Raw genomic sequence first — 15,294 nt, 5'->3', positions numbered from 1 at the left:
GGAGAATCCCCTCCCTGGCCCTGCTGGCCACACTGCTCCTGCTGCATCCCAGACTCTGCTTGGCTCTCTGGGCTGCATCGAGCATTTTGTTGAATTAGCGCAGTCGAATGGTTCACTTTGTCTCCTTTAAGTGATTATTTGCATTGCATGGTTTCAAGTCTGCAGTGGGAAGCCAGAGAAGTTGCATACATTAGCACAGACTGAGGCAGTATTTTAGGTATGTCATTTCCCATCAGCCGAAGCAGCGTCAGAACCTCAATGTCCATGAAGTATTGCTGACTTAGCTGACGATGGACAGACCGTCAGTAACTGAACTTTGCACAGTGAAAGAAACTTGCCCAAACCTGCAGTCCATGGAGATGCATGTGAAAATGTATTTCACACTTAGTGTTTGTAGAAAGGAGGAGTTCAGCTGTTGAGCTAGCTGAGGCATTTATGCACAGCCCCACAAAGAGGCTGTGCAGTTGCAACCAGTTGCTAATGCAAATACGTGCGGGGCTTCCTGGATCTCACTGCGTCTTCAGCCTTACTGTTTACCCTTAGTGACCAGGAGGAAAAGTAGGAGAAAGTAAGGAGAGCAGAGCTGTGTCCTCCACACTGAGGGCTCAGTGTTTTCCCTCCCTCGGTCTGGTAAGCTCCCAGCTACCCCCATTGCTCCCCTGATGCAGTGGCTGCTGAGTGTGTTTCTGCCTGCTTTAATGATGTGTTTAGTCACACACAGATCAGAGCTCTCTTTTGAAAGCCTCTGTGTGAAGCCATTGAAGGAGAACAGGAATGTCTGCTGAAGGGAATTGAGTGCTTTGGGCTGTATGTGCAGATACTGTCTTGGGCTTTATCCTTCTTGCAGGTTTGTCTGCAGAGTGCCTTAGGAGCAGGTTCACCCAAGCTATTTATGTTTATTCTTTCCCTGCCTCACTTCCTGTAGAAAAGTTCCTTCACGTCCACTTCATTGGGTAATGTGTGGTGGAATTCAGGAAGGAAAGTAACTCTGGATTAACTTTTCCTGCCATCTCCTCTCAGCTGTGTGAATACTTTGAATCTGGGAAGCTGTTCCCTAGATAGGCACTTTATTATTTGCTCCTTGACTGTGAGATGTCTGACTCCAGAAGTCTGGGAAAATTTTCCAGCTGTGGTTTGTGTAACCAGGACTCTTTAGAGACTCTTCAGTGGACAAGCAGTAGAGACTCTTCTCTGTCTCCCTCTCAAGGAATCATTACACAAGCACAAATTAAAAAGCCAGCCATGTTTCGTCTCTCTCCCTCCCTTCCTTCCTTCCCTTCCTTCCTTCCCTCTCCTCTCACTCCTCGCATTTTCTCTCCTTTTCCCTCTTCCCACTCCCCTCTTCCCACTACCCTCTCTCAGCTGTGCTTCTAGGGGGTGCATCTGCGAGGCAATAAAGGCTGTAACAAAAGACAGAGAGAGGAGAACTTCTGTGCAATTAGTAAGGGCACCCCTTGGGTGCTGTGTCCAGTTCTGGGCTCCTCCATTGCAGAGAGATGTTGAGGTGCTGGAAGGTGTTGAGAGAAGGGCAGCAAGTCTGGGGAGGGGCCTGGAGCAGAGCCCTGTGAGGAGAGGCTGAAGGAGCTGGGGGTGTGCAGCCTGCAGCAGAGGAGGCTCAGGGCAGAGCTCATTGCTGTCTGCAGCTGCCTGAGCTTTGTTTTGGCATTTTGCTGTGGGTTTTTTAACAGATTTTTGTTTCATTCCATGCCATGCCAGCCATGGCACCTTGCTAGGCACCACCTTGCTGATGTGTCTCATACCTGCGCTGCTGGATGCCTTTGGGGATTATTGCCTGCTGTTACTGTTCACCAGAGCTCACCAGGCTTCCTCATGGGCTGACGTATTGCCTCTTCAGAGCAGCAGGGTGTTCTGCTGAAAAGACACTCTTCCACAGCAGCTTCTGTTGAGATCAATAAATTCTCAAGGCCCTTCTGATTTTAATGAGGAGGGTAATTTCTGCCAGCTTTTCTTTTTTGTTAACAAAATGCTGCCATTCTTACAGCTCCATTTTCTCAGGACAGCAGCACTGCTAACATCGAGTTCTTTGCTTCCCACAACTCTGTGCCCTGTGGTTTCCCTTTTTCACAGAATCATAGTTACCCAGGTTGGAAGAGAGCTCCAAGCTCAGCCAGCCCAACCTAGCACCCAGCCCTGGCCAAGCAACCAGACCATGGCACTAAGTGCCCCAGCCAGGCTTGGCTTCAACACCTCCAGGCACAGCCACTCCACCACCTCCCTGGGCAGCCCATTCCAATGCCAATCACTCTCTCTGACAACAACTTCCTCCTAACATCCAGCCTAGACCTGCCCTGGCACAGCTTGAGGCTGTGTCCCCTTGTTCTGTTGCTGGCTGCCTGGCAGCAGAGCCCAACCCCACCTGGCTACAGCCTCCCTGCAGGCAGCTGCAGACAGCAATGAGCTCTGCCCTGAGCCTCCTCTGCTGCAGGCTGCACACCCCCAGCTCCCTCAGCCTCTCCTCACAGGGCTGTGCTCCAGGCCCCTCCCCAGCCTTGCTGCCCTTCTCTCAACACCTTCCAGCACCTCAACGTCTCTCCTGAACTGAGGAGCCCAGAACTGGACACAGCACTCGAGCTGTGTCCTGAGCAGTGCTGAGCACAGGGGCAGAAGAACCTCCCTTGTCCTGCTGCCCACACTGCTCCTGAGCCAGCCCAGGATGCCATTGGCTCTGCTGCCCACCTGGGCACTGCTGCCTCCTCTTCAGCTCCTCTCTCCCAGCACCCCCAGCTCCCTCTCTGCCTGGCTGCTCTCCAGCTGCTCCTTCTCTGTCCTGTAGCACTGCTCAGAGTAGCAGCCCTACACAGCTGCTGTGTTCTAGGCATTTTAACTTTGTCAGTCAAACCCTCCTGCAACAGCTCCCTGTAATTGTTGGAGTTTTGAGTCTCTTCATCACAGAATTCAAAGTTTTAGATGGTAATAGGTGTTTTGTTTGCTCAGAGAAGCATCTATGAAAGTGAAGAGTTTTCTGGTCTTCATATCTATTGATCACTTCCTGTAGGTCTAGGCTGGATGTTAGGAGGAAGTTCTTCACAGAAAGTGATTGGCATTGGAATGGGCTGCCCAGGGAGGTGGTGGAGTTGCTGTACCTGGAAGTGTTCAAGAAAAGAGTGGATGGGGCACTTAGTGCCATGGTCTGGTTGACTGGCTAGGGCTGGGTGCTAGGTTGGACTGGATGATCTTGGAGGTCTCTTCCAACCTGGTTGATTCTATGATTCTAGGGAGAAGGGCCAGATGATTTGAGAGGTTGTCCTTATTTGAGTTAGAACAGAACTAACTCCCTTCAGTGACCTCACTTTTCAGCTCAGTCTCCTCTAAGTAACTGCACTATCTGAAGTTAACAGCATTGGTTTTTTGCATACACTGCCTGCTTCTAGTGGTAATAATGCTCAGTGTTTCTAGTTAGTACCAAGGAGTGATGTGCAGACCAAGGTCACTGCTAAATCTTGCCTACTGTGAGCAGAGCAAAAGGCTGCACCTGCAGACAGGAGCAGACAGCTCAAGTGACTCCAAAGTGACCAACAAGCTATGCCATTATATATACATCACTTTCAGTATAAAGCTAAGGGCTCACAAGGGTCAAGCTGCCTGTCTGGTTTTCAGTGCCCATTGTCTGAGGATGACTCTTCCCATTCTACCTTTAGTCACAATCCATGTCTTAGTGAGCCTGGTGTCAAAATCCATCTCCTGACTCTGCTTCCTGTCTGCCACTGTGTCTGGTGTGGGACTTCTGACACAGCATTAGTGCTGACAGTGACTAATTGCAGTTGGGGGTGGTTGGGCTCTGTATCACTTCTGTGTCCATTTGCATATATAGAATCATAGGATCAGCCAGGTTGGAAGAGAGCTCCAAGCTCATCCAGCCCAACCTAGCGCCCAGCCCTGGCCAAGCAAACAGATCATGGCACTAAGTGCCCCAGCCAGGCTTGGCTTCAACACCTCCAGCCACGGCCACTCCACCACCTCCCTGGGCAGCCCATTCCAATGCCAATCACTCTCTCTGACAAAAACTTCCTCCTAACATCCAGCCTAGACCTGCCCTGGCACAGCTTGAGACTGTGTCTCCTTGTTCTGTTGCTGCTTGCCTGGCAGCAGAGCCCAACCCCACCTGGCTACATTTTATTATTATTATTATTTTCATTAAAATCAGAGAATCACAGAATCAGGCAGGGCTGGAAGGGACCACAAGGAGCAGCCAGTTCCAACCCCCCTGCATGTCCAGTGATACCCTACCCTAGAGCAGGCTGGCCAGAGCTTCATCCAGCCTAGCCTTAAACACTTGCAAGGCCTCAACCATCTCCCTGGACAACCCCTTCCAGAGTCTCACCACTCTCATGATGAAGACTAAAATAGTTTTAGCTTTCCAATTCCAAAGTTTCTATTCCTTACTTGTTCCTCTTCTCTTTCGGGAGAGGAGAAGGGTTAATAGAATCACAGAATCAAGCAGGTTGGAAGAGACCTCCAAGCTCATCCAGTCCAACCTAGCACCCAGCCTTAACCAATCAACCAGACCATGGCACTAAGTGCCTCATCCAGGCTTCTCTTGAAGACCCCCAGGGACGGTGCCTCCACCACCTCCCTGGGCAGCCCATTCCAATGCCAATCACTCTCTCTGTGAAGAACTTCCTCCTAACATCCAGCCTAACCCTTGACAGATATCCTTATTAATTCTCTTTTCCTATTAGCCATATTTGTGTTTAAAAACAACAACAAGAAGCAAACAAATGGAAACCAAACCCATAAACCCAAACCAAACAAAAAGAAAACCCAATGAGACAAAAAACCCTTGAAACTCCACAGAAAACCAAAACCACACCAAAAATCAAAGCCCAACCAACCCCAAAATAACCCCCACAGCACACTGAAGAGCAAATGCCTGTCAAGAAAAAAGGAAACCAGAAACAAAAAAACACTCTCTGGGAACAGCTGGGAATTCATCCCTTCACCATGAATTCTGATGCTGTTTTCTGCTACATCACACTTTGCCAGTTACCAGCTTTGTCATGGTGTAATTTCCCAGAAATAATTCCTGTTGCACTTGGATCTGTCACTCCTGCAGCCTGTGTGGCATGGCACTGCTGCTGAACTTTGCTTGACTTCATGAAGCACCATTACTCTGCATCCAGCATTGGAGCTGGGTAATAGAACCAGGGGCAATAGAATCATAGAATCAACCAGGTTGGAAGAGAGCTCTCCAAGCTCATCCAACCCAGCCTAGCACCAGCAGGGCTGGCCCTGGCCAACCAACCAGACCATGGCACTAAGTGCCCCAGCCAGCCTTGGCTGCAACACCTCCAGCCACGGGCACTCCACCACCTCCCTGGGCAGCCCATTCCAATGCCAATCACTCTCTCTGACAACAACTTCCTAACAACATCCAGCCTAGACCTGCCCTGGCACAGCTTGAGGCTGTGTCCCCTTCTTCTGTTGCTGGCTGCCTGGCAGCAGAGCCCAACCCCACCTGGCTACAGCCTCCCTGCAGGCAGCTGCAGACAGCAATGAGCTCTGCCCTGAGCCTTGCTGTCTGGGCTGCACTCACCCTGCAGGCTCCTGTTGAGTTTTGCATCAGCCCAGACCCCCAGGTCCTGTTGCTCAGGGCTGCTCTCAGCCATTCCCCACCCAGCCTGGAGCTGTGCTTGGGACTGTGACCACTCACTGCATGCTGAACTGTATGAAGAATCTTTCTCCTCGTCCAGCCTTGTGTGGCCTTATGTTGTCTGGTGGTTCCCCTCTCTGAGAGCTGTGTTGGAAAAAGGTGTTCTTAAGCAGTGCTCCCAGGAGGTGAATTAGTCAGATCTGTGAAGGCTTTCAGATGAGAATTAAAGGGGTCTTGAGGAACAGATACTGTCAGGGAAACCTTACGTCAAGTGAAGGAGTGAGTCAGAGAAAGTAAATCACTTCGTATCGTGGGCATAAATTATCATGAGTCTTAGCTTCTTTGTTCAAGATTAACTACTTCCTGCAGCAGACTTAGCATCTGCAGTGTTTCCCTTCTGACTCAGTGTTTTCAAGGTGTGGTAGTGTTCAGGCTCAGACATAAGGATTTAACTGTTGCTGAGCAGATCCCCTGTGAAATGCTTTTTATCAGCTAAAAGTACAACTCAAGAGGAATCAGTTAGCTGCTGACTTAGAGGACAATATTCTCTCTCAGTCCTCAGTACTTTTTCTTTTGTATGCCTCAGTATGTATTAGTGTCTCTGCCATCATTGACACTACACAATGCCACAGAAACAGCAGTGCAGATTTGAGCAGCCTAATCTCAGGTGTTTCTCTTTTGCTGGTATTCACTCTAGTGGATCCACTCTCTCTAGTGAGACCCCACCTGGAGTCCTGCATCCAGCTCTGGAGGCCCTGGGACAGAAGGGCTGTGGAGATGCTGGAGAGTGTCCAGAGCAGGGCCAGGAGGACACTCAGAGGCTGCAGCAGCTCTGCTGTGAGCACAGCCTGAAAGAGTTGGGGCTGTGCAGGCTGGAGCAGAGGAGGCTCCCAGGTGACCTTCTTGTGGCCTGCCAGCATCTGAAGGGGGCTCCAAAAAAGCTGGGGAGGGATTTTTGAGGCTGTGAGGGAGTGGCAGGAGTGGGAGGAAAGGAGCAAAGGTGGAGGTGGGGAGAGTGAGGCTGGAGGTGAGGAGGAAGTTGTTGAGCAGGAGAGTGGTGAGAGGCTGGACTGGGTTGCCCAGGGAGGTGGTTGAGGCCCCATGGCTGGAGGTGTTTGAGTCCAGGCTGGCTGAGGCTGTGTGCAGCCTGCTCTAGGGTAGGGTGTCCCTGGGCATGGCAGGGGGGTTGGAACTGCCTGATCCTTGTGCTCCCTTCCAACCCTGGCCAATCTACAGGTAAAACCTCTGTACAGCTCTGGAGAATACTGCTGAGTGCCTTAGGTGCTGTGTCTGTAAAAGCCTCTTTACCTGTTACCGAGGCTGTGCTCTGCAGCACTGCTGTGGGACTTTTCCAATGTCATTTAAGATTTAATGGAAGCTTTTCTTACTTTAGGTTGTTGGTTGGCTCACCCTGGAGTGGCTATCCTGCTAACAGAACTGGAGATGTCTATGCATGTCCTGTTGGTACATCCAAAACCACATGTGAAAAACTGAATTTACAAGGTGAGACCTTGTGATGATGCCTCCTAGCAGTTGTTCACTTCTTGCTTGTTTCTGGAAGAGGACCTTACTGTTCTGTTTTGTTAAATTGTGTCTCTGCATGTCTCAGTCTCTGCTGTGTGTGCCCCTATGAGCATGCTGCCAGGTACTGCTGAGACTAGTGCCTGCCACTGGGGTCAGGCTGCCAGTGTGGGTGCCCTGCTCTGTGAGATACCACTGCTGAAGCCACAGAGGTCTCAGCATTAGCTATAGAATCAGTTGGGATCTCTAACATCTAGGCCACAAATGCTGTGTCTCTCAAAACCAGCTGCAGGTGAGGACAAGGACTTCGTGTTGGTGAGGGGCTGCAGCTGGAGTGAGACTACAGACCACAGCCAGCCACAGCCCATGAAGCCCAGTGTTGGGTTGTTGGGGGAGTCAGTGTCTCTAAGTCCTCAAACCATGGATTTAGTTGGGGCAGTTAATGAGGCAGGAATTATAAAATATGTAGTTAATTTTATTTCCAGCAAGCCCCACCCACAGCTGTATACAAATGAGTTACATTTGGTCAGGAAACTCTTCCCAAGGATGCTTCTGGGCAGTTCTTTCATTTAGGAGAATCAGAGCACAGGCAAGGTTTAGCCACAAAAAAGCTCTGCCTCACTTACAAATAGGCAGCCTGGAGCCCCAGGGCAAGTCTGTGCTACTCTCTGATGTGGAATAGGCATTTCAGGATAGTCCCTGGCTCCTTTGTGGCAGTGTTGGAGCTGTTCAGGCCTTGAGAGGCTTCCAGATCTTCCCAGGGTGCTGGGAAAGAGGCAGAGGATCTCTGACCTGATCCTGGTTCCTCTTGGCACAGAGGTTTGCAGAGGTGCAGGCAGAACTCTTGCAGATGTGCAGAGAGCACTGTGTGGGTGGCACTGCTTGCCACAGTGTGAGGCACTTAAATGCCTTCTCCTGGGAAACTTGAGGCACTTCAGTTTCCAGGTAGTTCAAGCCCAAAACATCAGGGCTAAGCTGGTCTGAAGCACGAGGCAGAGCAGAACAGGTTGTCCAAGAGCAGGGAGGCAGAGGCAACGCATACTGAGGCAGAGACACCACAACTGCTTGCAGCTTAGCTCCATTACTTGCCCAAGTGCAGAGGCTCTTTGGCCACAGAGATTCACCAATCAGATGGCATTTGCCAAACTGACCATAGCAGGGGACCCCAGGGCTTGGTCAGCCCTGTTTGAGCAAGACACCAACAAGTACCTAAACACCTGTGGGTAGCTGTTTGTCACTTTGGGAGGGAACATAATGGTCCAAGCCTTTGTTTTCCTCCTGCCCTTGCTTCCCCCATCAGCAGAAGGGTGGAGCAAGCCAGGACATCTGTTGGCCTTCCAGGTCAGCCATGTGTGTGTGTCTGTTCACTAGACATCTGTCAGCTGAAACAGCTTGCTTAGGTCCAGGTATCAGGTGGGTGGGGGTTCCATGCTGGTATGTCCAGGGGAGCTTGCAAATGTGGAGTGCCTGAGGGCCAAGTCTGTAAGTGGCTGTAAAGCCTTTGCTGCCTCCATGTTTTCACAAGCAAAGGATAAAAGGCTGGCCACGTTTGCCTACAGTGAAAATGAAGTACAGCAGAGTGTTCTGAAACGTCTATTTGTGGTGTGGAGCATTTCTGGCCCCCACTGCTCCTTTCAGCTTTTTATCTAGAGGCTGGCCAGAGGAGTCTGGTGTCCTGAGCCCTGTAACCTTCTGCTGGGCTGCAGCTCTTCAGTCAGCCCAAGATGCTCCACAGGCAGATGGCTTCTGTCTTACACCTGCTCTCAGGAGAGCTGAGGGCACTTCAAATGGCCATGCTTAATGCATGTCTGTAGTTAATGGGCAGCAGATTTTGCACAGAGATTATATTTTGTCTTAGAATTTTATGCAGCCATTGAGAAAGACATTTTTTAGGTTCTGAGAAAGCAAGCATTCAAAACGGGAAGCCTAAACGACTAAATGGCTTCTTCATCTTATTTTCTCTTCTGCCATTACTTAATCTCTTTTTGTTTCAGCTTTAATAAATATTCCAAATGTGACTGAGGTAAAGGAGAGCATGAACCTTGGCTTGACTCTGATACAGAACTCAAAAACAGGAGGATTTCTGGTATGTACCAAGGACTTGTTCAGTACAGAACATTAATGAGCAGGATGAAGAAACAGTTCTTGATAAGTCCAAAATGAACACAATTTGTTAGGCAGCATAGAATCACAGAATGGTTTAGGTTGGAAGGGACCTCAAAGCTCATCCATAGACAGGGACACCTCCCACTAGAACACATGGCTCAAGGGCTCATCCAAGCTGGTCCTGAACACTTCTAGGGAAGTTGTGGAGCACAGAAGCACCCAATGTGATCAAAGATCACATTGGGTGCTTCTGTGCTCCACAACCTCCCTGGGCAACCTGTGCCAGTGCCTCACCACCCTCAACCTGTGCCAATGTCTCACCACTCTCCCTGCAAAGAACCCTTTCCTCACATCCAGTTTCAATCTGCCCTCTGCCAGTTCAAACCCATTCCCCCTTGTCCTGTCTTTACAAAACCTTGTCAATAGTCCCTCCCCAGCCTTCCTGTAGGCTCCCTTCAGATACTGCCCCCACTCCAGGTGGGGTAAATCAATACATGTTTTGCATATTTTATATCAGGATATCAGGAAGTGCCAGGACTGGGGGGATGGAGCAAAGCTGGAGGTGGGGAGGGTCAGCTTGGAGGTGAGGAGGAAGTTGTTGAGCAGGAGAGTGGTGAGAGGCTGGCATGGGTTGCCCAGGGAGGTGGTTGAGGCCCCATGGCTGGAGGTGTTTGAGGCCAGGCTGGCTGAGGCTGTGTGCAGCCTGCTCTAGGGTAGGGTGTCCCTGGGCATGGCAGGGGGCTGGAACTGGAGGTGTTGAAGCCAAGCCTGGCTGGGGCACTTAGTGCCGTGGTCTGGCTGATTGGACAGGGCTGGGTGCTAGGTTGGGCTGCGTGGACTTGGAGCTCTCTTCCAACCTGCTTGATTCTATGATTCTATGCCCCATAGAGCAACTACAAAGAGCACCTATGATTATATCTAGAGAAAATAATCCTATCAACCCTACATTTAGTAAATCTGCCACCTTGTCAAATATGTTAAGGCAGTTTGTTGTCATCTACTGTTTGTAAACCAGAATGTGATTTAGATCCATTTCCTTATGGTTTAGTTTGGTTTATTTTCCAGTGTTCTTGAGAAGGGGCAGTAGCACTGTTCACTCTCTGCTCTTCCCACATGCAGGTGGTGCAGTTTCTCTTTTCCAGGCTCTCTTGACTGTACAGGGCAACAAGAAAGCACATTTAAAGAAAGTTACCTTTTCTGTCACAACTGTTGAACAGAGGTTATGTAGAGGTTACCTTTTACCTTCTGCTCCTAATGCCATTTCTTTTTACAAATCCTCCCCCACTTCAAATATTCTCATGGCAAAATACTCAGCATGTCTTTTCCTCTTTCTCCTCTTTCTCTCCTTTTCCTCTTTCTCTCCTTTTCCTCTTTCTCTCCTTTTCCTCTTTCTCTCCTTTTCCTCTTTCTCTCCTTTTCCTCTTTCTCTCCTTTTCCTCTTTCTCTCCTTTTCCTCTTTCTCTCCTTTTCCTCTTTCTCTCCTTTTCCTCTTTCTCTCCTTTTCCTCTTTCTCTCCTTTTCCTCTTTCTCTCCTTTTCCTTTCTTTCTCCTTTCCCTTTCTCTTTCTCTTTCTTTTCCTTTTCCCCCTTTTCATTTTCCTTTTCATTTTCCTTCTTCTTTCTCCCTTTCCCCTTTTCTCCCTTTCCCCTTTTCTCCCTTTTCCCCCTTTTCTCCCTTTTCCCCCTTTTCTCCCTTTTCCCCCTTTTCTCCCTTTTCCCCCTTTCCTCCCTTTTCCCCCTTTCCTCCCTTTTCCCCCTTTCCTCCCTTTTCCCCCTTTCCTCCCTTTTCCCCCTTTCCTCCCTTTTCCCCTTTTTCTCCCTTTTCCCCCTTTCCTCCCTTTTCCCCCTTTCCTCCCTTTTCCCCCTTTCCTCCCTTTTCCCCCTTTCCTCCCTTTTCCCCCTTTCCTCCCTTTTCCCCCTTTCCTCCCTTTTCCCCCTTTCCTCCCTTTTCCCCCTTTCCTCCCTTTTCCCCCTTTCTTCCCTTTCCTCCCTTTTCCCCCTTTCCTCCCTTTTCCCCCTGTCCTCCTTTTCCCCCTTTCCTCCCTTTTCCCCCTTTCCTCCCTTTTCCCCCTTTCCTCCCTTTTCCCCCTTTCCTCCCTTTTCCCCCTTTCCTCCCTTTTCCCCCTTTCCTTTTCCCCCTTTCCTTTTCCCCCTTTCCTTTTCCCCCTTTCCTTTTCCCCCTTTCCTTTTCCCCCTTTCCTTTTCCCCCTTTCCTTTTCCCCTTCCCTCCCTTTCCCCCCTTCCCTCCCTTTCCCCCCTTCCCTCCCTTTCCCCCCTTCCCTCCCTTTCCCCCCTTTCTTCCCTTTCCCCCCTTTCTTCCCTTTCCCCCCTTTCTTCCCTTTCCCCCCTTTCTTCCCTTTCCCCCCTTTCTTCCCTTTCCCCCCTTTCTTCCCTTTCCCCCCTTTCTTCCCTTTCCCCCCTTTCTTCCCTTTCCCCCCTTTCTTCCCTTTCCCCCCTTTCTTCCCTTTCCCCCCTTTCTTCCCTTTCCTTTTCCCCCCTTTTCCTTTTCCCCCCCTTTCCTTTTCCCCCTTTTCCCCTTTTTCCTATCTTATTTTCCCCTTCTTCGTTTCCCTTCCCCTTCTTCTTCCCTCTCCCCCCCCCCCCCCCCCACTTCTTTTTCTCCCGCTTCTCTCTGCTCTCAGCTGGGATGCAGTGGTGCTGTCCCTGGGATGCAGTGGTGCTGTCCCTGGGATGCAGTGATGCTGTCCCTGGGATGCAGTGATGCTGGTCCCTGGGATGCAGTGATGCTGTCCCTGGGATGCAGTGTTGCAGGTCCCTGAGATGCAGTGTTGCAGATCCCTGGGATGCAGTGTTGCTGGTCCCTGGGATGCAGTGTTGCAGGTCCCTGAGATGCAGTGTTGCAGATCCCTGGGATGCAGTGTTGCTGTCCCTGGGATGCAGTGATGCAGGTCTCTGGGATGCAGTGATGCTGTCCCTGGGATGCAGTGATGCTGTCCCTGGGGTGCAGTGTTGCTCTCCCTGGGATGCAGTGTTACTGTCCCTGGGATGCGGTGATGCAGGTACCGAGGGGTACCTGTCACCAGGGCCACAAGTCTCCGTTAAGATGGAGCTGGGTAGAGCAGTGTGTGATGTGCGGCTGCACCTTCGCTGGGCATGGTGACAGTGTCAGTGCTTTGGCAGAGGGGATTCTCCTCGGAGCAAGCCTGCTCAAGTCAGTACGTGTCTGTGTGCACTCGCTGAGGAGGGCAGGGGAGTGCTCAGCCGGTGACGGTGCTGGCCGCATCGGGACCACCGCAGCCATTGCCCCTCTGCCTATCGCAGCGATGTGCATGCTCGTGGCTCTGGTGCCACCTGCTGGCTACTGGCGGCACTGCAGCGCACGCCTGCAGGCGACGTGCGAGCACCAACCCTAGCATGGCACCAGCGGTTTCATAGCATCACAGATCAGCCAGGCTGAAGAGAGCTCCAAGCTCAGCCAACCCAACCCAGCACCCAGCCCTGGCCAACCAACCAGACCATGGCACTAAGTGCCCCAGCCAGACTTGGCTTCAACACCTCCAGCCACGGGCACTCCACCACCTCCCTGGGCAGCCCATTCCAGTGCCAGTCACTCTACCAACAACTTCCTCCTAACATTCAGCCTGAACCTCCCCTGGTGCAACTTGAGACACTGTCCTCTTGTTCTGTTGCTGGCTGCCTGGCAGCAGAGCCCAACCCCACCTGGCTACAGCCTCCCTGCAGGCAGCTGCAGGCAGCAATGAGCTCTGCCCTGAGCCTCCTCTGCTGCAGGCTGCACCCCCCCAGCTCCCTCAGCCTCTCCTCACAGGGCTGTGCTCCAGGCCCCTCCCCAGCCTTGCTGCCCTTCTCTCAACACCTTCCAGCGCCTCCACATCTCTCTTGAATTGATGAGCCCAGACCTGGACACAGCACTCCAGGTGTGTCCTGAGCAGTGCGGAGCACAGGGGTAGAAGAACCTCCCTTGTCCTGCTGCCCACACTGCTCCTGAGCCAGCCCAGGATGCCATTGGCTCTGCTGCCCACCTGGGCACTTCTGCCTCCTCTTCAGCTCCTCTCTCCCAGCACCCCCAGCTCCCTCTCTGCCTGGCTGCTCTCAGCCACTCTGTCCCCAGCCTGTAGTGCTGCTTGGGGTTGTTGTGACCAAAGTGCAGAACTCTGCCCTTGGCCTTGTTCAGTCTCATCCCATTGGCCTCTGCCCACCCATCCAGCCTGGCCAGGTCCCTCTGCAGGGCTCTCCTACCTTCCAACAGCTCCATAGCTGCTCCTAGCTTGGTGTCATCTGCAAACTCACTGCTGCTGAAATAATCCCCTGGTGCAGATCATCATTGAACAGGACTGTGCCCAGCACTGATCCTTGGGAAATACCACTAGTGCCAGCTGCCAGCTGGATGTGGCACGCACCATTCACCACCACTCTCTGGGCTCTGCCATTCAGCCAGTTCTTGTCCAAGCCAGGAGCTGCCAGCTTGGCTACGAGCCTCTCGTGGCAGACAGTGTCAAGGGCTTTGCTGCAGTCCAGGCAGACTCTGTCCACAGCCTGCCCCACACTCACCAGGCACAAACCCGACCATGAAAGGAGCTCAGGTTGGTCTGCAGAGCAGGTGGCTGAAAGCAGCACGGATTCCTTGCGGATCGAGTCGCGCTCTGTAGCTGCTACAACTTGCATAAGGAGGCACTGAGGTGACCACGGATGGAAAAGGCTTTTAATGAGAAAGCTTGTGGAAGTTCCCTGTCAACATGGTATCAAAGAATTTGGCCTGGCAACTGAAGAGGTCTCCTCTAGTCCTACAGCCCTGCATATTGTGTTTTGTACATGGATATGGTGAGACAAGTATTTGTCATTTTTATAGCTTCTTTCTGTTGTTGTTTTTAAGACTTGTGGTCCTTTGTGGGCACAGCAGTGTGGAAGCCAATACTATGCAACAGGAATCTGTTCTGAAATCAGTCCAAGTTTCCAGTACCTAAGAAGCTTCTCTCCTGCTGTTCAAAGTAAGGCAATACATGCAAAACACGTTCAATTAGAAAACTTAACCAAATGAAACCAAGGTACATTAAATTGGGGACTCTTAATTTGGGGGTGAAGGCAAAGTCCTGTGATTCACATGTGAGGACTGGCAAATTGTAGCCTAGTGCTGATGTGAGTGTGGACTTGCTCCTCTGAATTCAAAGAGGTTGCACTAGTGCAGATCAAAGTCTGCTTATGCTTCTGTGGAGTCTTCATTCTGGCAAAACCTTCCTCATCTGAGGTGTTGCCTGTGTGAGACCTGCAATATTTAGGTCTCTGGATTTAGCCAAAGAGTTTTAAGTATATAGAGAGTGGAAGTGCATTTAATGTCCACTTTCTATTTTTGTTCCAGGGTGTTCCTCTGTCGTAGATGTTGTGGTGGTCTGTGATGAGTCAAACAGCATTTATCCCTGGGATGCAGTCCGTGCGTTCCTGAAGAAGTTTGTACAAGGCTTAGATATAGGCTTCAACAAAACCCAGGTAAGTCAAAGGCATCCTTAAGACAAAAAAACTGCCCTTCCCCACCTCCCAGTAAAATAAACTGGGGGGAAAAAAAAGGTTTTGTTAGCAGTTTTAAAGCAAACCAAGTGTGCTTTATCATTAACTGCAGTGCCTTAGATTGCACGGTCCTCCTGTAACTTTCGCTGTTGGGGCTTTTGTCTCACAGCCAACCTGTTTCAGAAGGGGTTGCTCATTGCACTCAAAATATGGTGGCTAACAAGCCAGCCATGGCACAGCAATATGCCCTGGTGGCCAAGAGGCCAATGGGATCCTGGGCTGTGTTAGGAGTGTGCCCAGCAGATCAAGGGAGGTTCTCCTGCCCCTCTACTCTGCCCTGCTGAGACCTCATCTTGAGCACTGTGTTCAGGTTTGGGCTCCCCAGTTGCAGAGGGACAGAGATCTGCTGGAGAGGGTCCAGCAGAGGGCTATGAGGATGATGAGGGGACTGCAGGGCATGGCTGATGAGGTGAGGCTGAGGGACCTGGGGCTGCTTAGTCTGGAGAAGAGAAGGCTGAGAGGGGATTGGATAAATGTTTATAACTCTCTGAGGGCTGGGGGTCAGGAGGGGGGCAC

General features: G+C 51.1%; 1 protein-coding gene across 1 annotated transcript in view; it reads left to right on the top strand.

Annotated features, from left to right (window-relative positions):
• ITGA2 (integrin subunit alpha 2) overlaps positions 1-15,294 on the top strand; it is a 105,978-nt gene that overhangs the window by 34,590 nt on the left and 56,094 nt on the right. The window contains exons 3-6 of the mRNA XM_064140669.1: positions 7,005-7,114; positions 9,127-9,218; positions 14,090-14,204; positions 14,573-14,700. Of these exons, the coding sequence (XP_063996739.1) occupies positions 7,005-7,114; positions 9,127-9,218; positions 14,090-14,204; positions 14,573-14,700 (445 nt within the window). The remainder of the gene's footprint in view (positions 1-7,004; positions 7,115-9,126; positions 9,219-14,089; positions 14,205-14,572; positions 14,701-15,294) is intronic.

Source organism: Pogoniulus pusillus, chromosome Z (assembly GCF_015220805.1).
Source record: "Pogoniulus pusillus isolate bPogPus1 chromosome Z, bPogPus1.pri, whole genome shotgun sequence".
Taxonomy (NCBI): domain Eukaryota; kingdom Metazoa; phylum Chordata; class Aves; order Piciformes; family Lybiidae; genus Pogoniulus; species Pogoniulus pusillus.
This window is presented reverse-complemented; position numbering and strand designations above follow the sequence as displayed.